Source organism: Pogona vitticeps, chromosome 4, assembly GCF_051106095.1.
Source record: "Pogona vitticeps strain Pit_001003342236 chromosome 4, PviZW2.1, whole genome shotgun sequence".
Taxonomy (NCBI): Eukaryota; Metazoa; Chordata; class Lepidosauria; order Squamata; family Agamidae; genus Pogona; species Pogona vitticeps.
Genome location: NC_135786.1, coordinates 132,719,512 through 132,744,154, shown reverse-complemented (window position 1 = coordinate 132,744,154; position 24,643 = coordinate 132,719,512). Strand labels below are relative to the sequence as shown.

At 40.0% G+C, this 24,643-nt stretch overlaps 1 protein-coding gene across 4 annotated transcripts in view; it reads right to left on the bottom strand.

Annotated features, from left to right (window-relative positions):
* SORCS2 (sortilin related VPS10 domain containing receptor 2) overlaps window positions 1-24,643 on the bottom strand; it is a 172,409-nt gene that overhangs the window by 119,145 nt on the left and 28,621 nt on the right. The window contains exon 1 of one of the 4 annotated variants that reach the window (XM_078392553.1): window positions 3,101-3,170. The exons of the other annotated variants lie outside the window; for them this stretch is intronic. Coding sequence (XP_078248679.1) covers window positions 3,101-3,102 — 2 coding nt within the window. The 5' untranslated portion in view covers window positions 3,103-3,170. Of the gene's footprint in view, window positions 1-3,100; window positions 3,171-24,643 lie in introns of those variants that run through there. 4 annotated transcript variants of the gene reach the window in all.

The following is a 24,643-nucleotide window of genomic DNA, read 5'->3' as shown; positions in this document are numbered from 1 at the left end:
CGGGCTCTTTGGCCGTGTTCTAAAGGTTGCTCTTCCTAACATTTCGCCAGTCTCTGTGGCCGGCATCTTCAGTGGTGTCCTCTGAAGATGCAGGCCACAGAGTCTGGCAAAACGTTAGGAAGAACAACCTTCAGAACACAGCCAAAGAGCCCGAAAAACCCACAACAACCAAAATGCATTACAGTTCTTCACCTCTAGATCAACATAAGTACAGTATCATCTGAATGTGTGAACTGGGAAGACCCTGGCAAAGAAGGCAAGAATGTCTCATATTTGTGATCTGACTGAGGAACCAGGTTGCCCCTCCCCAGACAAATCCAGAGGACTGGATGACATCAGAGTGAGCCATTGCCTTTCCCCACCCTTTGACACCATTAATCACTTTGACTTTCACTACAGGGTAGCAAAAAGCTCCATGCCTTTCTCTGCCTGGAAGAAGGCACACGACAGAGGATGGAGAGGAAGCAATACCAAGTGCTCACCCCATTACACACCAGCTTTGCCTACTACTCCTTTTCTTGATCCGGACCATGAGAGGCAGGCAAAGGGGCTTGGCTGGTGCTCACAGTTACTGCTTCTCAAAAGTTATCTGAGGGTGCAGTGATACATTTTTAAAAAACACTTGTTTTTGAATCAGGGTTAGCATATTTGAAATCAGTCTTAAAATTTCTAACTACACAATGCACAGTGAAGCGTGCATTTTTTTAAAAATACTTTTTTGCCTGGGAAGTGTGCTTTTTTTGGCTGGAAAGCAAGGTATTTTACTTGGCTTCAAGAGAGTTGTTTATTTTAAATTGCATCTGAAACTGATTGATTTTGAATTGTTTCGGCATATATGAACATCTCTGTTGGTGTAAATTGTGTTGGTGGTGTTTGTCAAGTAATGGTGCCAGGATCATGGGTTTGGGAGTACAAAGAAACCTTCCAGTCTAATCAGAGAGAGAAAGGCCGGGTGGGAGAAAGCGCTGCTGATCTTGTCAATTTATCTGGCCAATTTCTCTTTGCTGCTGAGTGGTGTGCCTTTTCTCTCACCAGCCCAGGTACCAATTCCCTTGCTTTGTCTCCTTCTCCACTCCCATGTGTGTGTATGTGCACAAATACGCATGCGTCAGTCTTCAGAGAAACCTTAAAGCCTAATCTGTTTAATTTTTGTTCTATCTATATTATTGATCTAGCGCTATCCTACTTTGAAAGATTTTTTTAAAATTTAAAAATATTAAAAATAATACTGCTGCGGCAGCAAATGGCTGTGAGAGATGGCTGGTGCTAGGGAGGGAAGTCGTGGGACAAAGCTTCGCAGGCAAGAATTTCAAAAGTCTGTGTAGTCCCCTCGACTGATATACAACACATGTCAAAAATGGATTAAATGTTTTCCCAAGAGGATGCACACACCAGCCCAAAAACCATGTGAATACCATGAGACTTTAAACCGATTTCAAAAATCTGGATCCATCTCCCAATTCATTTTCACAGTGTAACCACACTCTGAGTTGCCACATTCTCTTCTTTTATGCCTCTCCCAATTAGAGAAGGCAAGACAGGAGTAAGACTCTTACCATAACTTCAGTGCACAGCCAGCTTTGTCCCTCCATCTCCCCACTGGGTAACAAACTTAAGCCCATTTACTCTCCCCTGCTCCCATGTTGGGGGAAGGGCTTTGCCCAAGGCTCCACAGGCCAGAGGTCCCCTACTCACAAGTTGCTTTATAAATGCCAAGGAAAATAACTCTTGGGAAGGAGCCCATCTGCTCTATACCTTCATCTCTTCATGCATCTTGGTCTCCTTCCCTTCTCAATGGGAAATGAGGCACATATGGGGAATCAGCACAGCCAGGGCGAGTCTCTTTTGACCATTAAGACCATCCTGAGGACAGCCAGCACAGAAGTGAATACAGTTCTTATAAGTTCAACAAATGTGTGTGGCCACTTCAGATGTTCTCTAGAATCATAACAGGGTTCCAGAGGAACTTGCAACCTCCAGTGAAATGTTTCAACTACTGTTAGCTTCTTCGTTGTTAGAACTCAGTGCTCTGCATGCACAATATCAGTTAGGGGTTCAATCTTTGACATCTATCTGGAATCCTGGGGAACTGCTACCAATCATTACCCAACAACGCAATGCTGAACGGACCAATGTATGACTAATCACAAGATAACTTCCTATGTTTGCAAACTCAACAGAAGCAGAGTTCCAAAACTGCCAATATATCTTCGGAGACCCTAACTCCAGCTAGAGTGGAGGTAGAGGAGGAGGAGGAGGAGGTTCTCCAGTAAAGTAGAAGACCTCGAAGAGGTGTATCAGTACAGATTTTACAAACAAACCGCTGTACTTTTAGAAAAAGAAACAAGCTGTCCTTCCACGCTAGCAATGCAAACATCTCAAGACCACATTGTTTCAGAAAATGAAACAGACATTGGTTGCTTTGATATACAAATGTATCATTTTTGCTTTAAACACACACTTTTGCAAAAGATAAATAAAGATGCTTTTGAGTAGCAACTGTTTTTTAAAAAAGTAACAGCTTTCCTCTGCAAAACTGAAACAGGATCAGAGGAGGGAGGTTACTGTCTAATATTTCAGAGCTGACTTTAGATTCTTCAGGCCAGCTCTCCTATTGCCCGCAATAAACTCTTCAAGGCTGCTGTCTTCCCTGTGCATGAGCTGCAGCATTCTGTCCACCTCCCACATTTCCCACTTCCTGATGTATGGCCGGGCTACCGGCAAAGGGAAACAATTAACATTTAAGTCGATCTGAGGCCCACCTACAGTTCAGCATGTGTCCCTATTTGGAAAGAGCTGGGTGTAAGGTACTTCCACTCATCTTTGGATACAATTTATCTGTTCATTATGCAGGAATGATTATTTTAACTGATGTAAAGCAATGATGCTGTTATTTACATTAACTGAAGTTACATGAAGTTTGGCAAGCATTCTTTATAAGAGTCATGTACTTGAACCACTAAAATGTTCAAGTCCCTTATATTATGCTTTCTGTGGGCTCAGTAACATGAACTTACTTAGGAGTCAGTTCCATTCTGAAGTCCTTTCAAGTTCACACATGAGGTACTCTACGTTTAAGAGTGCAGTGAATTATACTTACATGAAGTGATGCCTCTGATCTCCTCAGGGAACAATCAGAACGGGTTCACGCTAAACCAGCAGATGTGCAATATTTCTCAGCAGCACATCCAGGTTTGTATCTGGAGGAACCTGGCCTAAGGGGCCAAACAGAATTTGTGAAGTCTTAGAATATGGATGTGATACTGGAGGAATAAGGAATGCTAATGATATTGCTATCACTCCCAATTCCCACAGTATCTCTTGTGCAAGCATGGATTCCCTCATTATGCTCTCTTCCAACCAAAAAATATCACACGTGATAAACCTGAACTGTTGTCCTTGACTTACACCAACACCATCCTCTGCCTGGTGTCCAGTTCTAATGCTTGATCTATTGATGTGTGCTATAGTACAGTACAAAGCTATAAAGGAAAAATCCTCTTATTTCTTTATACAATTTGTTTTCATAAATAGACTATGGTGTATCTATGTATGTGCAAGGTTTACCCATGGGATTAGGTATACTGCATGCATTAAGAGACTGGGCGTTAATCTTTGGTACTCCAGATATTTTAGACTTCCAACTTCCAGAATCCCTGACTACTGGCCTTGCTATAGAAACAGATTCTGGAGACCAAAGTCCTGAGTATCAAAGGCTGATGACCACTGCATTCATGCACCTCTAAAATATGCAAAGTCACTCCTTCAAAACCCTGTTAGCTGGTACTCCATTCCTTACTCTGCACTCCTCATGGACCAGCATGGTTTGCCAAGATATTTTCTCAAGATCCTCAATTTGTCCCACCATCCCCACTCCTCTGCTGAAGCTTGCCTCAATTTACTTACAATGATGACTTGCGGGCCAAAACAAGACATAGTGGACCCAGAGAGAGGGCTTTTCAGGACAGCTAAAGAGTTTTTGAAGTTTTTAACACAACCGGTACCATTCTGCCTTCATTTGCAAAGGGACACCACAGCTGACTGGAGAAGTTGAGGGGTATTCACCAAAAAGACCTGAGGCATCGTGCTTTGTGCCACTGCATCTTCTGCCATCACAAATGGATTGCCTCCCTCCAAGTATGTGTCCTGGCTAATAGTGAATTCGGTAGACAATGAATTCTGTAGCCACTGTCATCCTATTACTTATATAGTTGAGGTGCTAAAGAAAATTACATGCATCACAATACCAGATTATAGAGCAAAGAGGTATGCAATGATGTATTATAACATGGAATCAAAACCTTTGCAAATTACAGAGACGTGTTAAATTGTGAAAGTTGATGGGCAGGCTATTCTAATCCCATCTCCTTATTGAAATGATTTATTAGAAATGTTAAAGTGGTTTATACTTCAAGCTGCATACCAGCATGCTTCAATAGCAGCTGATACCTACAGTGACTAATGGGGTGGAGGTCCATTAAAAACAGGAAGAGAATAGGTGAAGGAACCATGTGAATATTATTTTAAAAAGCACACACACTTTTGAACACAGCATGTTGTATAATAGAAACCTATTTCATGAAATAGAAGCAAAGAGGAAACTAATTTCACCAGGATTTTCTAAGGGCACATCAGAGGAGGGTGGGATCGCTCTCCACAATTTATGAAACCACACATTTGAAACCACATTTTTCTGTTCCAGCAAAAATCCATTGATAAATAGGCAAAGCGAGAAAAAGAAGCAGGATTTATGACCATAGTTCTGACAGGACAGAAGGTGATCAAACAACCACAGGAAATATACAAAACCACTCTTTTGAACCCATGTGTTCAATAGCAGAAAATGATTGCATAGAAAAGAAGATGGATTCAATGGCACGAGTCTGAGTTTCCAAGGCTGTATGATTCAAAACAACTCTTAATCTCTTTTTAAAATGTATTAATCAGATTATTGTGTGTTTGTTATGTACCATCAAATTGCTTCTGGTTTATGGTGGGTCTATGGATTAATGACTTCCAAAATGGCCCTATCATTAACAGCTCTGTTCAGGTCTTACAGACCAAGAACTGTAATAGAACAGGGATAGAAAATAATTTCTTGGTCATTGAGGAAAAGGTTTCCATTTAACAGTATCCTCTCCTTCTCTTCCCTTTTAGACATTTCTCCTTGGCTTTATATATTTAACAAAGGATATTATTTTCCTCAAAATAATAAAAATATCTGGATATTCAACTTATTTAGATTATTTTCATCTCTATGCTTACCTTTTCCTGTCTGCTTTTCTATAGGTGCACTTTGTTTTTGTGTTCTCCGTGGAGTTTGGTGTGCCATTTTTAGTTTGCCTCAATTCTGCAAAAGATATTGTATTTATTTAATTTTTATTTCTAAACTAAAGATTAAGTTTACCACGATGAAGCAGATGAACTTTCCTGTTCTGCTTACCAAATGTCTCCACTATTCCAAACACTTACAGAGTGAGCTTCAAGGACCTGGGTCCCCATTCAGACATGGAGGCTCAGGGCAGAGAGCCAGAAACGGTCAACCACTCTTTAAACCATCTTATGTTCTTCAGAAACCTTATAAGGATTACCAGAAGTCAGAAACCACTTGATGGTACATCACAATAAATATTTCTCAAACAAGTTTTTTTTTTTTTTTTTTTTTTTTTGCAGCAATTATTGTAGCACCAGGAAATACTGTACAAAGTGTTTGGGTATGTTAATTGTTTTTTAATTGCTTATTGCAAATTAAAGTCTGACTGCTAAATAAGAGAAAGTCTCTCCTAACCCCTTCAAGTTCCTAATAGGCAGCTCACCTACTATCATCCTTCTTCTATACCATTGCTCATATATTTTGTCATTTACAGATTTCTTATACGCTTAATGCCAAGGATATTCTGATTTATTTAAATAAATTTACTCTTTAAATTTCAGTCCTCTGTTTTAGCCCATCCATACTGGATCTAGTTACTTAATAATAATTTTTTTCTCTCTCTCTGAATGTAAACAAAACGGAAAAATGAGAAAAGGTCACTCATTGGGTGTGCTGTTTTGTTTTTGTTTTTTTCTCAAAAGAAACTATATTGATTGTTCATAATGATAGTGGCAGGTTACTGAATAGCATATACATCTTGGGTTGGGGGGAGAAGAGGGTCTTTGTGGAGGCCCCAAAAAGAGAGGGAGAATTGTAGGATAGAATGTCAAAGAAAAATGACCTACTCCTAGATTTCCATAGATTTTTCATCTCAATAGTATCTCTTAGGAGGTATCTGCCCGAGGTCTCATTCAAACAGTCACACGATAACATCCTTTTTGCCAAACAACATTTCTGCATGGAGACAGCACCACTGGATTAGGGTTACATGAACGCTCCAATTCACTTCCCATGAGGAATCAGCCACTGGAAAGTATCTTCTTACACTTGCTTTTACTTTAGCTAATTCTTTGCTATCCTACAGTGCTGTGCAAGCAGGTTATCATCAGCTACAGCAACACTACAGTCTGCCTCCAAAGTATTTCCCACTGACTTTAAAAGGCTACTCAATCTTTAAATGGACTTTGATTTCTAGCCCCCCCAAAAAAAAATTTTTACTAATTATAATCTGCCATTAATTTTTTGCAGCCACTACGAAGGCACCTACAACTTTTGTTTTCTGTTTATTTTTATTTCTTTATTTATAAACATCAAGAATAATAACATATTCTCACCAGACATGACACAGGAAGAGGTAAGCTGCTACCACATTGCTTAGTTGTGACATTTCACACCCCTCCCGTTCCAGTGGGAATGGCTGTCAGTCTGTGTGACACTAAAGGCAGGGTCCATCTGTTGTTCAATTTTTCCTCTCAACCTATCTTCCAGTTCATTTATCAGTTTCCTAGCAACCTATCTCAATTTTCTATTCTTACACGTAATTCTTCTTTCAGTTCCTACTGAGAGGCATCCATCTTTCAAAGTTGTTGAGCTTTAATTTCTTTCTGCGCAGTTAGAATCACATCGAGACCTCCTCTTTTGCCCTTCCTGTTGTGCAACCTTGCGCTTACTCCTGAATACAGAAAACAGCTAAGGCATCTGGAAAAGCCTGGCTACAAAACAACACGTGGGCAGACAAGCAACTAACAGATCACTGAAAAATCTGGAAGCAATGTCCTTGACGCCACCGAAGCTGCTGGCATATACAGAATGTAACCTGAAGCATCCCTGGCTTTATCTGATGCATTGCTTTAAACATTTCAATCTATCTTAAGATAGCCTACAGATAATTAATCTGAAAGCAAGCATAAAAATGAAAAGAGACACAAATCAAAACCAGCTAAAAATCAGAATAATTAAAGCCAGCACCAACACCAGCAGCATCTTCGTCAGTGTATCTTAGACACCAAATGCTGACCTGAACAGACATGTCTCAAGAGCATATCACAGGTTTCTCTGTGTGAAGTGAATGCCAGACCAAACCAGCCTTCCCACATCACTTTCAGATTGCAAAAGTTGACAAGAGGAGTTCTCTGAGCATTGTCTCCTCAGAACAAGTATAGATACGGAGGCGGGGCTTTGTTGCGGTGCTGCCAGTAACTCCAGAGAAGAAGCTCTCTGGAAAAAACTGGAACCGTCCGGCCCGGGATCCCCCTTTTGAAATGGGGATCAAAAGAGAGTCTAGGAGAAGTCTCTCTGAAGCAGATGGTGAGCGGCAGAAGGAGAAGAAAGGGAGGCAGACCCGGACTTCTTCCCTCTGAAAAAATCACCGTGCACGGACCGGAGCGGGTGCCATTTTTGGCACTGAGCCGCAAGGAACACTTTACCGGGGGAGAGGAGAGCAACCAATATAAACTAATAATATATAACAAGTAAGTAAGCTGAAGCCTCTGATTTATGAAACAGCCCCATTAAGCTGAAAATAAGAATGAAAATATTTGGCTAAAAGAAGAAAAGCTGCGGTGAACCTATCTTATCAGTCTGCCTCAAAAGCGAAACTAACTAACTCTTAATACAGCAGACTGGTTTCAAAGCTGAGAGAGTGAGACAGAAAAATAAATCTTGTCTTTCTGGAAAAGAATCCCAGATAGTAACACCATCTGACTGGATTTAAGAGATTTGAGTGTGGTGAATGCAGTTTGGCTGGGACACGTTTCTCTTCACCTTTCCCTGGATTTTGTGAACTGTAAATAATACAATCTGGTGGTTCTCGGGAGAAGAAGGGAGCTGACGTGGTCGACTGGACTAAGGAGTATTGAGGGGTTAATGAAGATCGCAAGACGGGCTTCAAAGGCAACTAGTGGACAGTTTGAGACTTGGTGATTGTTGTTTTATTGTTTTGTTTGTCGGATTGCAGACTGCGTGTGAGTTTGATAACAGAGCTTGCTGAACTCAGGAGAAGAAGAAGAAGAAATTGTGCCACGGTTCTATTCGATTCTGTATCTGCTGGGTTAAAAGTTAATCTTACATTATAATATTTGGATAAAAATTGGAGGGAGATCTAAGGGGAGGTTTATGATTAGGGGTTTGGATTGTTGATAAAATTGTGGAAACTGTGGAAGGATATCTAAGGGGTGAATATTGTATTTAAGGGTATAGTACTATCTATACAAACCCCAAAGCCTGAGATGGACTCCAGAAATTCAAGAGAACAAATGGAGATGTGCTCTGTTCAATCCCAAAGCTCTGGAACAGTGGTACAAGAAATAGAAAAGGAATGGCAGATTAATATGCAAAGGATAATAATAATAGGGTTTCAGCAAGTGAATGAGAGTCTTAGCAAAATAGAAGACTTGATGAAAGGGAGGACAGAGGGGACAGTAGATGCCAAACAAAACTTAAATGAAGCTGTACAAACTTAAGAACCGTCTGTATTAAGCATGACTCCAGGTAACATAAATGGGATAGGGAGTTACCCAGTGACCTATGCAGCTTCCAAAATTGAAAAGCATTATGTCAAAAATCTCAAGGAAGCAGAGATACTGAAACCAGAGAATCTTATGGTGAAAATATGGAAAGTGAAAAAAAAAATGGATATTCTGTCAGATGGGCTGAAAGACTGTTTAATTCAAAAGGAAACTGAATGATGGGATGTACGGTACAAATGGCAGCAGTTACCAGACAGTGTTGGAGTAACATAGAATAAAACTAAAATTAAATGATAAGATAAAAGCAGGAGGGTAATCAAACGGTGAAAAAGCAAAAAGTTCATTTGTATTTGTAATATGAATTAATCGGATGATGGTATATTTTATGTTCTCCTATCCCCCAAATCCTATTTCCCTTTTCCCTATTCCCCCTTACTTTTTGGATTCTCCATCCCTGTTCCTAAATAAACACTTAAAAATGGAGAGAGAGAAAAGAACAAGTATAGATAAGACCAAATGGCCCTTAAGGTATCCTGTTCCATGCCATTTAGGGCTTTGGGGTAAAAAAAATGAAAACTCAAGATTGGGCACAGAAAAACATTGAGTATCCTTGATAACAGTATTATGTTTCGTGAGGTAGCTCCAATTAACAGCCACTGCATTCTGAATCTACAGCATCTGAATGTTCTTCAAAAGACTCATTAAATCCAGGTTGCTCTCCTCTGAATATGCCGGCCACAGAGACTGGTGAAACGTTAGGAAGAACAACCTTCAGAACACGGCCAAAGAGCCCGAAAAACCCAGAACAACCATTTGATCCTCAATGCATTTTCTTTGAGAATAACAAATAAACTGCTGGATAGTTTGGTAGTTTAGGTATCTGGTTGAGAGTTCAATTCCCCACTGTGTCTCCCTGGCAGGGGCTGAACTCCATGATTTGTTGGGTCCTTTTCAGCTGTGCAGTTTTGAGATGATGATTGGTAAAGAAAGTAAGAAAATGTAAACTCACACACTGAGGCATTTCTTTGACAGTGGAAGTATATTCAATTTTCAATTATTCGACTATTACTGAATGATGTAGAAAAGTTCAAATTGCAAAGGTACTGGAACTACAAAATGATCCCCAAGAATATGTGGCAAAAATCACCGTTCAACTTCCTCAAAAAAGCACTGTTATGGATTCTGATGTTGACAGACTAATCTCATTCAGATATACATATTAGTTACAATACAAAGGTACTGTACTAGAAATGATATTTCCTAACATGATGAACACATAATGCAGTACCTCTTGCCTTTCTGTTGTAGGTTTTGAAACCCTGAAGGACCTAAAACAAGCTTTTGAAAATAGAAGCAGTGTTCTTCAATTCTTAACTTTTTCTTCCCTAGTTTATTTACCAAAAAACATTGTATTTGCATTATTGTTCTCACTGCTGCTATTCATTTCTTTTTCTCACACACATACATGACTCTGGATGCAGGTCTTCACTTCCAGATGCAGATCGTTAAAGAATAACAAATTGAGAAAGATGCAAATGCTGCTGAATGATAATAGTTGCCACTTCTTCCTTCTGCTGTAGCAGAAAGTCATCAGATGGAAGTTGTTTCCTATGCAGCTTCCTACATCCCACATTATCAAAGTTACAAGTCAGGATTATAAACTGATTTTATCTCAAATCATCAAGACTCAACCTGTTGTAGAGCAGAACATGGAAATGGGCTGCAACACAGATACTGTATTGCCACATTAGGATATGCTGTAGCAAACACTGTTAGACATTTTGATTGTAACTACATATGAACACCTTCATAACAATGGAGACATCTGCACAGGGAAGGAAGTAACCATCTTACATCGATTCCATTTGGGAGTGAATCTAAATCTTCCATAGATGTGTCCAGCAAAGTCAGAACCTCTGGAATATGTTTCTGACTTTGTATTCACCAAACTCCTATGGGCTTCAAGGGGTTCTGTCAGCTGCCAAGGTTTTTAATACTGTATACTATGAACCTAACCACACATGCACAAAAGTTTACACTCAATTTAAGTGGATGTCACCTGGTTCTGGTATTGGGTGAGAAGGAAAAGAACTTCCTTCTATCCACTTTATCCATCTCCTGCATAACACCAAAGTTCCTAAATCTTCTGAGATAAACTTTCACCAGATAAATAAGCCCAGTACCCCAGATTTCTGCATCAGGAGTAATACAATACATTTTATTACTTTCCAGAAGTTCATCTTCTGGAAAAGAATAAAATGAACACATGAGTGCTGCCCTCAACTTTCCACTGCTGGAGAAAAAGAAATTTGGGACAATGCAGTCCTTTGACAGAAACAGAAATAGCAATAATCTAAGGGCTTTTTACATCACAAAGCCACTGGGTAGCTCTCACAGGTTATTCCTCTATCTGCAAAGATGTACAAATGACCTACTTCAATGAATAATGGAAGTAACTGTATGCGCTCCTTGGCCCTGCTATACTCAAATTAGGACTCATGTACAAGACTGAGTGTATCTCACTAAAAGCAATTGATGGTTCTTTTTTATATACAGTATATACTCATCATATAAACAGTATACCAGTAATTTAAAAAGCCTCCCTTTTGACCTCCTAAACTAGTTTGGAAAGGTGTTTAGGAGGCCAGTTTTTTCCCCAGCAAGCCAGATATTTCAGTCTGTCTCAAATCTCCCTCAAAAATGGAAGAGATGGAGACAGAAGAAACCATCACAATTTTCTATTCTTAGTTTTGCAGATATGACCATGAAATTCTTCCCAAAATCAGAAATCTTGGCAGGGGTAGGGTTTTTATTTATTTATTTATTTATTTATTTATTTATTTATTTATTTATTTATTTATTTATTTATTTATTTATTTATTTATTTATCTATCTGTCTATCTGTCTATCTATCTATCTATCTGTCTGTCTATCTATCTATCTATCTATCTATCTATCTATCTATCTATCTATCTATCTATCTATCTATCTATCTATCTATCTATCTATCTATCTATCTATCTATCTATCTATCTATCTATCTATCTATCTATCTATCTATCTATCTATCTTATATGCCACCCACACTACCCGAAGGTCTCTGGGCGGCTTACAGCATTTAAAATACAATAAAAAGGCAAAATAAAAGGGCAAAATAATTAAAATGCAATTAAAATATATATTCTAAAAATTGCCATCAGACCTACAGCTGATATTATTTCAGTTAAAAGCCATTTGGAACAGGAAGGTTTTGACCTGGCGCCGAAATGTCATCAGCGTCGGCGCCAGACGAATCTCAGTCGGGAGGGCATTCCATAGTCTGGGGGCAGCTGCCAAAAAGGCCCTTTCTCTACAAGCCCTCCCTCTTATCTCCTTAAGGGATGGCTCTTTCAAAAGGGCGCCCTGGTTAGATCTTCACTGCCAGGTAGGTTCATATACCACATAACAAAGCAGGAGGGCATATGTTTTTCTACTGGGGTGGCCACCTGTGCACCATTTCAAAGTGGAAGTGATTGAAAGGCTGCTTCAAGCTCCATGGAAAGCACAGGGAGTACCCAAATTAGCATTAAAATGGAAAATTGTATCCCTTAAGACAGTGGTCCTCAACCTTGGGCCTCCAGATGTTCTTGGACTTCAAATCCCAGAAATCCTGGCCAGCAGAGGTGCTGGTGAAGGCTTCTGGGAGTTGTAGTCCAAGAACATCTGGAGGCCCAAGGTTGGGGACCACTGCCTTAAGAGACTTGCAGGCACATTTCTAAGACAAATTGGGAGGGGGGGGGGCACTGGCAGAAGCCTGGAGGCCACACTGGAGTTCCTGGAGGATTGCAGGCAGGTCTCAGGACACACAATTCCCACACTTGTTTTATTTTATTCTTTTCGCAAAGGGTAAAGAAAGATAGCTCAGTGAATAATGTCTCTGGTTGGGAGTTTGATTCCCCATTATGATCCCAGGAGCAGAGGCAACCTGTACAACCACGGGCAAGCTACACAATCCCAGGATGCCCTCAGAAGAAGAGAATGGTAAACCACTTCTGAGTACTCTCTACCTAAAAATGGGTTGCCATAAATAAGAATTGATTTGACAGCACACAGTAAAAATGAAGAGCACAGTAAAGGTAACAGTTAAGGTTATTTGCTTCCTTCTCTGGAAGGAAGAAATAATGTAAGTGCCTTTGGAGGTTTGCCATGTTCAAATATTCACCAACGTACCTTCTCCGGACAAACAAAACTTTCAGTGGCATGTGCCTAAAATATCCAATGTAGACACAAACCTGTACTGTCACCCAGAACAGAAGCAAGCCAATTTGCAACATGAAGAAAGGTGTTACAACCTTATGTTATAAAAACAGAAATTATTCACCCTCTGAGTGAAGCAAGTGCTACAATCCGCTTTGACTTTCATTAACCATCTTGTGTGCCACTCTTGAGAGAAAGTTGTGATATACATGAAATACAGTGGGGTCTTGACTTGAGAACTTAATCCGTATTGGAAGGCGGTTCTCAAGTCAAAAAGTTCTCAGGTCAAATCTGCATTTCCCATAGGAATGCATTGAAAACCATTTGATCCGTATCTGCTCTTTTCTGTCCATAGAAATTAATGGGCAGCTGCTATTCCGCCTTCGACCACTAGAGGGGGATATTTTGTTTCTTTTTTTCTTAGGTCAAGAAAGGTTCAGGGAAGGCAGGGAAAATACAGTCCAGGCAGTACAGTACCAGGCAGTCCGATGACTGTCTCCCAATCCACTCTCTAAACGCTGGGAGGAGTGAGGAAGTGGACAGGGACCCTTTTCACTGGCCAACTGTTAACTGAAAGTTCAAATTTTGCACTTTCCCTGCCTCCCACGTGGTTTTTTTCAGTTCTTAACGCAAATCTAAGTACTTAAGTCAAGTCAATATTTTCCTATGAGAGTGGTTCTTAAGTCAAAATGTTCTTAACTCGAGCCGTTCTTAAGTCAAGACCCCACTGTAAAAAAAACCTGAAGAGATCAGGTGGGGTCTCTTGGAGATAGAAAGAAGATTGAAGTCATTTGGGGTATGTTATGTGTATATGTGTATGTTATGCATATGCACATTAGGTAAAACTGTACATGAAGTCCCTTTATGCAGGCAATTCTTATCCACCTCTGATTGCACATATCAACAGAACTATGTCTAGAATATTTGTTGCTTATGCTATGTGTTTCCTCCCTTTTTTGCATGTGAGCATTTTTAAATAAGCACCAAAGAAAAGTATGGGTGAAGTAAAGCCAAAACAGCTGCAAAGTGATGGTGGTGGGAGTTTATTAATGCTGGAACATGACTGCCTTATTGCATATACTTTTGGAAAACATAACTTGCTTTCTGTGTTAAATGAAATTCATTGGTTCTAATCAGTTTAGAATGTAATAATTTAGTAAAGGATGACATAAGAAATGCAACTGGCAAAGACACATATACTGCACTAAAGAGACTAATTTGAGGAAACAGTTCAGACGATTTCTAATAAAAAGTGAGCACTCCACCTAGGCAGAAAAATACACTGGACTTCATCAAACCTAGGTTCACTGGACACTGCTCAAAATGTCTAAAATTCTAGAAGCAGTCCCTGCTTTACGATACTTCTGTACAGCTGCAGCAAAAGGGTGTCCAATACAAGATGAAAACCTGTGTGAGTATGGGAAAGTATTATATGTCAGCCATTCTGTACTGTGGCGAATCACTGTTGCATACATTTAATGAAAGCAAATAAAAATGGAATTAAATTCTTATAAAGTTCATAGGACAACTAAGTCACACATACCAACATTGAACAATGGACACATTTGATGAGAAACGAATCTACAACTGGAAAGTTATTCTAAGAGTACAATAACTAATTTCTAAAAATCTCAAGTGACCAGCTTGTAATCAGTGAAAATGCAGGCAGGCAGCCAACATATATTATGTTTCTTACAAGACTGGGAAAAGACTGAAACTGACATAGGCAATAATTTAATCAAGCTCACAGTGTAAATGTTTCCCACATTATATCTAGTTATTCTTTACATGCATGTATAGTTTAAAAACAACAAAAAACCCTGATATATAGCATTTCCGTGGTAACAATGTAGAAAGGAAGGGACTCATACATTCCCTTAACATCCCATGTAGGCATACTGAGTTAACACTTTTTACAGAGGTGGTTAAAAATGAGTGAATGTGGAACCAACTCTGGATCTTGGTTTTATTCCCTATACTGTATGTGGAACAGAAGGGGATACGCTGTCTAGCTGATACAACAATCAGGAGGAAAAGGGATGTTGAAAAAATACAAAATATTTAAAAGAATTTTTTTTCTGCTAAAAATATAAAAAAGGTGGGAGCTTTTTAGGCAAAGGGTGCTTTTTAGCTTTGCTGGCAGCCTGAGGCATTTCTGGGCAAGGAGAAAAAGGCTAATTTCCACATTTAATTTTTATGCTTAACACTTAATTTAATGGTTATATCATATAAATGTCACCACAATTGGTATCTATTAATTGAAAAATAGGCTAATGTTTTTAAAATTGCTTATTTTAAACAGGAAAAGTCTTTTTAGTTCTCCAGCAGCCTTTTTTTTAATCTTCTGGGATGCTGAAGGCCCTGAGGAGCTGTGAAAATGGCCCTGCATGCTTTATGTAGCCCACGGGCTTACATGTTGCCCATTTCTGCAATACAAGGATTGGCAAAACAGAAGAAGAGGGCCTTCCAAAGCACAAACATAGAAAAATAAAAGAGCACAACAGGAAGCACACACAAGGCTGTCACATACATACCCACTCCACTGAAACACATACTTTCCTGTTTCTTGCAGGAGACTCTAACTTCAGTTGTTACTGTTATTGTTAGTACTGCTATTATTATTTTCAAGTTGTACCCTGCACTTCAGTGTTATTACTTCTAGGGGAGCTAACAAACAAATACCAGTGATAACTACAGTTAAAATATATACGATCAATAAAGCTAGAACAACCATATGTGAGGTGGTGGCGCCAGAGTTAACTGGCCCCAAGAGTGTGTTGTGGAGGAAGGATACGAGACTGTTTATAACCTCCCATGGGGGAGATGTAACTGGCCTCTCCAAGTGGAGAGGGCAAGAGAGGGGAACGGGATTGAAGGAATAAGTACTGGCGGGAAACGAGTGGAGACAGATAACGTACCAATCATAGAGGGTTTCTTGATGGCAGGAAAAGAAGAGGAGGTAAAAACTGAGGAGGAGATAAAAGAGGGACTAGACTGGGGGGAAGAGGCAGAGAAGGCGGAGGAGCAAGAAGAAAAGAGGAAGAGTGAATCCAAGAAGTTCCCGGGTGTGTGTGGATAGAGTTAGATGATCCATGGACCAAGGAAATGATCCGTATGAAGCTTTCTGGAGACAGAGGAATAAGCCACTGCCCAAACCATCTTATTGGGGTGAGAAGGAAAGGAAAGAATTATGGGAAAGGGAATGAGAAGGGGTGAAGTTCAACTATTTAAGCCGGAGGGTATAGAATGGACAGTGCTAGCGTACCCCAAGAATGGCAGTCCCTTGAAGAAGTCCAAGACTTCAGACCCTGAGAAACAGTTTAAGGGAGAGTGGGCTCATCACTCATGTTATGGGCCACGATGCACCAGCTGACATATAGCTCTCTGCAAGCCCAAGGATTGTGAGAGATCTGGCTGGAACCTTGGTATTAGAAGATGAACAAGAGGGACTGAAAAAGGTCGATTTCTTGTGTTTCTCTAAGTTTGGAGACCCTTTAGGCCCAAAGTTCCTGTGGAGAGACCCTAGTTGTGATGTAATAAAAGTTATTTGCAATTAGCTGAGGACACCTCGTTTGTAAAAAGGAAAACCGATGAACTGCCCTTAGCCAAGCTAGAACCCACTCACACTGTAAGAGCATACAAACTTTGCAGAAGAATGAAATGAATACAATTTATGTTTTTTTAAGTTTTTGCCTTTGGCTGAAATTACATGAAAGAAGCCAAGGGAAACTCCCTGGGAAGAGCTGTGAAATTGCACATCTAAGAAAAATACATAGCACGTCCCCAAGATGGGTTTAACGTACCAGACATTTGGAAAGCAGCCAGTGTAATGTCAGTTTCTAAAAGGTGTCTCCTAGGGATTAAGTTTGCTTAATTTTTGATCACGGCAAATTGGTAAAAAACATGAAGCGCACAGAAGAAAATGCTTTGCCACAGAAGAATCAATCTAGCTCCGGTGAAGTGAACTCTTATTTCACTCACAATGTAAGAGTTCTTTAAGAGTGTCAGTAAGCAAGAAACGAGGGTGAGCAGAAGACACTGGCTGAAAGTTACCAGCATAATCTATGCTGCAGGACACTGATGATGTCATCACCCACTGTATATTTTTTTTAATAACTAAACATTTCCCATTTCCTGCCAAAGTCCCTTGAGCTCCCTTTCATTGTGAAGAAACCATTAGGGGCCAGAGGACCAGGGAGGGGGTTGTCTTTAATTTCCAAAAATTGCAGCCACTAGCAGGATGATTCTAACAGGAGAGATTTTCAGAAATGAGAAAAACACACCCAGAGAGAGAGAGAGAGAGAGTCCCCAACTGCTTCGCCATGATGAAAGGGGTCCCAAGGGAGCCTCAGGGCCTTCAGGGGGAGGGAACAGAAGACATTTAATTACCAAAAAAATTGCAGCAGCTAATGACATCATCAGTGCAAGCTATGATGCTGGATTTCAGAAACTGTGCACTTGGACTAATGGGCATCTTGCACTCTGAGCAGGGAAAATGCCTCCCCTGTTCAGGTCATGGACCACCAGCAATTGGAGTTTGGATAAAATCCCTTACCATAAGCTAATTAGTGAGGGTAATTCACAGGACAAAAGGCTGAAGCACAAAGTAGGAATGAACTGATAATTCTTACAACAGAGGGCAGTAAGAAGATGGATCCTCCCCCGGATTTGTAAAGGAACTTGAACCTTCTAATTTGTTTATAAATGATGTGGTTTTCAGGATAAGCAATGAAATGGCCAAGTTGTGGATGAAATCACTTTTTTTTTCTGGGTTATGAAAACTAAAACGACATCTCTAAAATGGATAACAGGGAAACAAATTATGCTACAACATATGTAAGTTTAAAGTGATGTGATGATAAAGAGAGGAATCTTAACTAGGCATATGTAGAGAGGAGAGAGAGATTGTCAGTGACTACCTGGGACTGCAGAAAAGAAATCAGAAGACAAGGGACTAGGAAGGGCAGCAATGAAGGGACTAGTAAAGATAATCAAGTGTAAAAAATGTGTCATTGGAGATGAAGACCAGTATCATCGATATTCATATATTTCCAATCACTACGCATGGGTGTGAAAGCTGAAAGGGGGGGGGAATCATTTGAAATATGATGCTGGAAGAGAGCTTTGAGAATGCCTTGGACTGCTAGAAAGACAAACAAGTGGGTACTAAATCAAAGCCTGAACTTTCTCTGGGGGCAAAAATGTTAAAACTGAAGCTACTTTGGGCGCATCCAGAGAAGACAGGATTCCCTGGGACAGAACCATTACGCTGGGAGAGGGGGAAGGCAACTGTAGCGACCCCCCTTGTTGCCCCTTTATATCTGTGGGCTCTACAAAGGTAAATACACCCTTTTCGCTGCCACCAGGTATTATCTTAATACCAATTCAAATCCCACACACATAGGACCTGATCATATAATTTAGGAATCAAAGGGTTTGATCAAATATTCTTTTATTAATGAACAAGATCATCAGGAGAATCAAATATATAACTGTTTCAGGTATTCATGTATAACAAATCATGTATTCAATCACTGGTATTTCTTATATTATGCTTATGAGTTCATTCCTGCTTGCTCAATATGTTTTACTCTTTCAACTTCCTTTCTTAACCCCTTTTTAGCTATTCCTAAACCCTAGTACTCTCTCCACATCTTCTTGTCCCTATTTCTCTCTATCCCTATCTTATTCCAACTGTCTCTAACTGTCTCTTCCAGCTGTCTAACTGTCATTCTGACTCCGCCCCTCCTGCTCTATCCCTTGATTGTCATGCAGGAATGATGTCATCTTTTGTGTTCCGCTACAGCAACAGAAAAAGAAGAAGACCAAATATGAGATGGACTGAAAGAGACCATGGGTTTTGTGTCTGCAAGAACTGAGCAGGGTGGCCAAGGACTGGACACTTTGGACAGCACTCATTCAAAGGGGTGCCATGTGTCAGAGACAATTTTACGACACATAACAACTCCTGAGAAAGAAATCTTGGTCTCTTGAAAATGTCAACAGTGTTGAATCACAAGGAAAATCCCATACTCAGAATTGCTAGGAAAGAAGCCGAAAACAGAAGTGCCATTTTAATACTGCCCTTATGCAAATCTATAACACAACTATGCTTGGAATACTGTGTACAATTTAGATCAATAATTTCAGGAAAAAAATATTTTAAAGCTTAAAAAATGGAAACAGAACAAGTAGAGATCTAAAGCACCTTCCACGGAAAGAAAGCTTCCATTGTTTGGGTCTTCTAAGTTTAGAAACTGAAAGGGAACATGACAGCAATTTTAAAAATGATGTATGGTACAGAGAAAGTGATGTGTAACATTTAATTTAAGTCACCTAATTTAACTGACTGGCAGGAGATTCAGGGCGCACAGAAGAAAGTACATCTAACACAGCAAATACTGAAATTAATTTATGGAATTTTACACAGACACATTGGCAGTGACTGCCCCTTGCCTGACGATTTTGAAAAGGGATTAGATGAATTATTATAATAGTAGTCTTAGAACTGCAGAAGTGGAAGGGACTCTATAGATCATTCAAGTCCAGCCCCTGTCAAGAAGTCACAGTAGGGAATTGCCCTCCCAACCTCTGGCTACCAGTCAGCTTCTAAGGCTCCCCAAAGTGTCTGTCTGGCCACTAACTGCTGGATAGCTCAGTGGTTTAGGTATCTGGCTGTGGAGCCAGAGGTTGGGAGTTTGATTCCCCATTGGACCTCCTTAACAGAGGCGTGATAATTCATAGGATCCCTTCTTGCTCTGCAGTTCTAAGATTAAGATGATGATGATGATGATGATGATTATACATGTCAGAATGTTGCTTTTAAATGGACTCAGTGTGCCACAAGTTGGTTGGGGGCATGCCACTGAGATTCCCAGGGAATCAGATATGGCCCGTGGGCCTCTGGAACCTGCCCCAACCCTCCTTTAGGAGGAGAACAAAAACGATGGCCTCCAAGAAGATTAAAAGAAGACCAAAGTGGCCATTGGAAAGAGGTACAAAGATGAGCTTATGTAGGGAGCAGACACCATAGGAAGAGAAACTAAGCACAAATAGCTGCTGAGTACAATAGAAAGCTAGGAACCTAAGAACAGATTCCAAAAAGCAGGGTCAGGTCAAAGCTGAGTGTGAGCAGAGAGACATCAGTGTGCCGTCCTCCAGTACATCTGCACTTGACGAAGACCGCAGTTGTATAGAAGGGGTGCTGGTGCAAATAGAGCAAGAGGAAAAAGTAGAGGGAAAGGTGACAGAAGTTTGCTTGGCTGATGCTAAGGAGGCGGAGCAGGATTTGATTGCTTGGGAGGAGGTCTTAAATGTGGGGGGAAATGCATGGGCTTTTTATATAACGGACAGACCAGCAGAGGAAAGGAAAGACAAGGTAGTGCAGACAGACCAAGATGGTGAGCATGGAGATATAGCTGGACTGTTGAAGGATTTTCCCAATCTCCGCACCGGAGGAGGTCTGTTACCAGATCCTGTGGGAGATGATGCAGTAAAGGGGGAACTAGAGCCCTTAGAATGGACAGTAGTCGTGTACCCCTGCAACCAGTGTGGGGGACAGAGGGTGATTCGTCCCAGTCCCTCTTTATTATAACAGCCGCGCGAGGGGGACTGGGTGAGGCATCCCTGTTGTGGAACGATCTGCAGGGTTCGGACCGCCCCTTTGAGGCCGATGACAGATCGTGAGCGGTTTGGGCCAGCCCCAATGTAAGAAGCGATTGGACGACACCAGAAATAAGAGTTCGAAGTTATAAGGTTCTCCCGGAGTTAAGTTTAATAGACCCTTTTGAAGCTGTTGAACAAGAAGTGTTGAATAATAAAAAGGAATCTGTTGGAGTTTTAAGCCAGCCTCCGTCTCTCATTTCCACGCCTACTGGGGGGGCCGCCCATGGCGGGAGAAGGACCCGTTCACACTGAGGCATGCCAGGTAAGATTAGAAAAGTAAAGATGGAGCTACCATTCAACTGTTGCAGTGGTAGAAACATGAAGTATGCTTCACATACATAAGGCTTCACATTTAACTTCCTGAAAAGATACCCCTAATTGATGTCAATAATACTATGTTAGACAGACCAAACTATTTTGCCCCAGTGTGAAGACAGCTTACTAAGTACTCCATGGCTACAGCCTCTTACTAATAGCTATGCGCCTCATGGCACAGTGATTAAACCGCTGTACTGCAGCCAAAACTGTGCTCACGACCCGGGGTTCAATCCCAGGTAGCTGGCTCAAGGTTGACTCAGCCATCTATCCTTCTGAGGTCAGTAAAATGAGCACCCCACTTGCTGGTGGGGGGGGGCAATGTGTAGCTTGCATGATGAACTTGTAAACTGCCCAGAGAGTGGTTTAAGCGCTATGGAGTGGTATACAAGCAGCACGATTTGCTTTTTTTAAAATTATTTCTGCACACTTTTACACTGCTGGCCATCTTTCTATAAAACAAAGCAAGGACCTTCCTGTTCAGACAGGCTTTTCTTTAACGACTGGGGGCCTGAGAGGGTTTTTAAATGGGCTGTTGTGCTCTGTTGTCTTACATGTGTTTTAGTATTTATTTTATTTACTTTTTAAAAAAATATAATATGTGTTTAATTATTTTTAAATATTTCTATACTTACTGTTTTAGCTTTGAAATATTGTTTTTTTTAATGATATAAGACACCTTGGGTCCTTTTTAAGGAGAAAGGTGGGATAAAAATACTATATATATATAAATAAATAAATAAATAAATAAATAAATAAATAAATAAATAAATAAATAAATAAATAAATAAATAAATAAATATAAAACAACATCTTAAGTTACAAGTGCTTTGTAACAACATAAATGTACATGATGTTTGACATATCCGGAACCATGAAACCTAGTTTTCAGATCTTAGGTACACAATGCCTTTTATCTGTAACATTTTAAATGTGTTCATTACCATAGCATTTAGTTGCAGCTGGCTAAATCTACAGAAACCTAAGAGAACACTTACATTTTGTTTTCTTTAGATCCCCTCAGCTTCCAAGCCTAGTTTATCACCATGGCATCACCTTGAATAGCTTTAACATCAACTCTGCCATCTGCTGAGAGCTTGGAAACACTTTTTTTAAAACAACAACTTTCACTGACACTTTAGAAGCCTCAATGGGATTAACTAAGCTCCTTTGAAGTTTTAAGAAAGTAATGAAACGCAAACATTTCAAGTCATCTTTTCTATTCAGCAACACAAAGTTCATCTTATATTTTCCACCAGATACCTTATCCTATTGTCTTTATCTACTGTTCTTTTTTTTCTCTTCCTCATGAAAACTAAACACTGAAAGCACAATACTACACAGATGGCTGGGCAGCAACTTCTGCAAAGCCCAACTGCCTCACAAAGGCCCTAAAGGAAGGTTGGGCAACTTCCATGGTTAAGATAAGGAAGGAAGCACACATCTGCCCTGTCCAGATGGCATCTTCCCCAACTGGCCCTCCGCCCTTAGCCATGGCCGCAGCATCCCCTGCCCAAGTCCTGCTGCCCAAGTCCTGTTCTTGTGGCTGAGGCACAGAGGAGAGGACACTGGGTTGGTGGGTGGGGCGGGCATGAACAAGCAAGGCTGATTTGCTCCCTCTTAGTGATAGCACAAGTTATGACTGAGCAAGAAGGTAAGGGATCTCTGCCTATCACTTTCTGTCGCAGAAGTCAATGGAGCAATTTTTCTTCATTCTGTAATAGAGAGCAACCTGTCCTTTCAGTGCTATTTTTCAGATGGAACAGTGCCAGCTGCCAGCTTCATAGGCAACTGACAGTTAGGGATGGCCCTTTCCTGTCTCAACGAAGGACCCTAAACAAGAAATAGGTTTACATATAATTTGTTTTCTTTTGGCAAATGCTTGAAAAAGAAACAGCCTCTGAACACGAATTATTCATATTTACAAAAGAGGGGCATATGAAGTTTTGTGCTTCTTTCATGCTCCTCTTTTGATGCCTCTACACCCTTTGTCTGCCAAACTGCCTGAGAATTTTTAATCCAATAATATTGCAAATGAGAATGTCCAGAGAGATTGGGATTTTTTTTAATTTGAAAAAGAGTCTGGAACCCAGTGAAGAGTGCTCTTCAGTCATTCCTCGTGAGACTACTGTGTTTGAGATGCTGGTGCCCTCCATCTTTGATTGCTCTCCATCTGTCCACTGTACCTCCATCTTAGATCTTTCCTCTCTTTTATTACCCTTTTTCTTGATTTTTTTTTGGGGGGGGAGGAAATCTTCTCCATTTCTTAGAAATATTTTTGTTACTACTGCTAAATGTGATAATACAAACTACAGCCTGCCTTGGTCTGATTAATTTTTTTTCTTATATACTGTTGTCTATTTTTAGAGTAGACTGATTCTTTGTTGCCTTGCTTCTGAATTTCTGGAGTAGTTTTAAAAGTTTATTTAGGGCTATCTGTATGCCTGAAACCATGAATGGGGAAGCATAAATGGAAAACCCAAAAGAGGCTTTCCTTTTCATGTCAAAGAAAAGGAACAGTAAAAAACAAGCATGAAAACAAAAGAGACTGCCCTGTAAGATCCTGAAATTTTTGCTGTTCACATCCCTTGTGACCTTTTTGGTTCATCACAAAGTCACTCTTTACCACTACATAGTGTACACAGGTACACTCTAAATCACTATTTCCAGTGACAGGGAACAAAAGGCAAGCAGTTACTGGACTAAATCTCAAAGAACCCAGATTTAAATGACCACAGAAGTATAATACAGCTCAAGTCTCTGTTATGATAGAAATAAATAAATAAGGAAAGGTAAGGCACTTAACTATACTGAAAAGAGCTAAATATTTTTCTCCAATATCCTCAAATTCACTTCATCTGAGATTTCAGCTATACACATATCTCTTAATTAACAAGGACATAAACCAAGAACTCTTTTGTTAATTGACAGTATAGTTTTAATTGCTGCTAAAACTATCAACAAAATTTAGCCAGTCAATAGAAAAATATGTCCTATTTATTCAGAACAAAGGCCTTTTCCACTTTATGATTATTACAGACTACATGCTTTCAAATAAATTACTTTACACTGTTTTCTTGGTTTTGGCAAAGGGTAGAAAAGCAATAAATGCCATGAAGACCCAACTAATTTCAGTAAAGTTTTCAAACATATGGATATCTCCTCAAGCAATCCCCAGAAAACATGGATAGTGCATTGAAATGAAGGTTCAGTGCACAGGTCAGTAAACCAAAATATTGCAGAAACTTTACGAAGGTAAATCAAATCTCAGTTTCCAGCAACCCATTATATAGCCTTAGACAATTTCTTCTCTTGAAAGCATAGTCCCACTCGTTAAGAATACTAATGATGTACCTCAAAGGGCTGTTTGGGGAGCAAACACAATGCAGACAGTCCAGGTCCTCAGCAAATGAAGTGTTATGTTTTGCTTTCTAGAAGAAAGTCTGTGAAATGTGGCATCAACACATCAATCACCATTAAGACATTCTGTATAAATAAGAATATTACTCCTTTTCATACTACGTTTGTTCAATACGTGTGCCCTGGAGTCCTACCCATCTTAAATCCAGACACCGGGCTTTCAGTC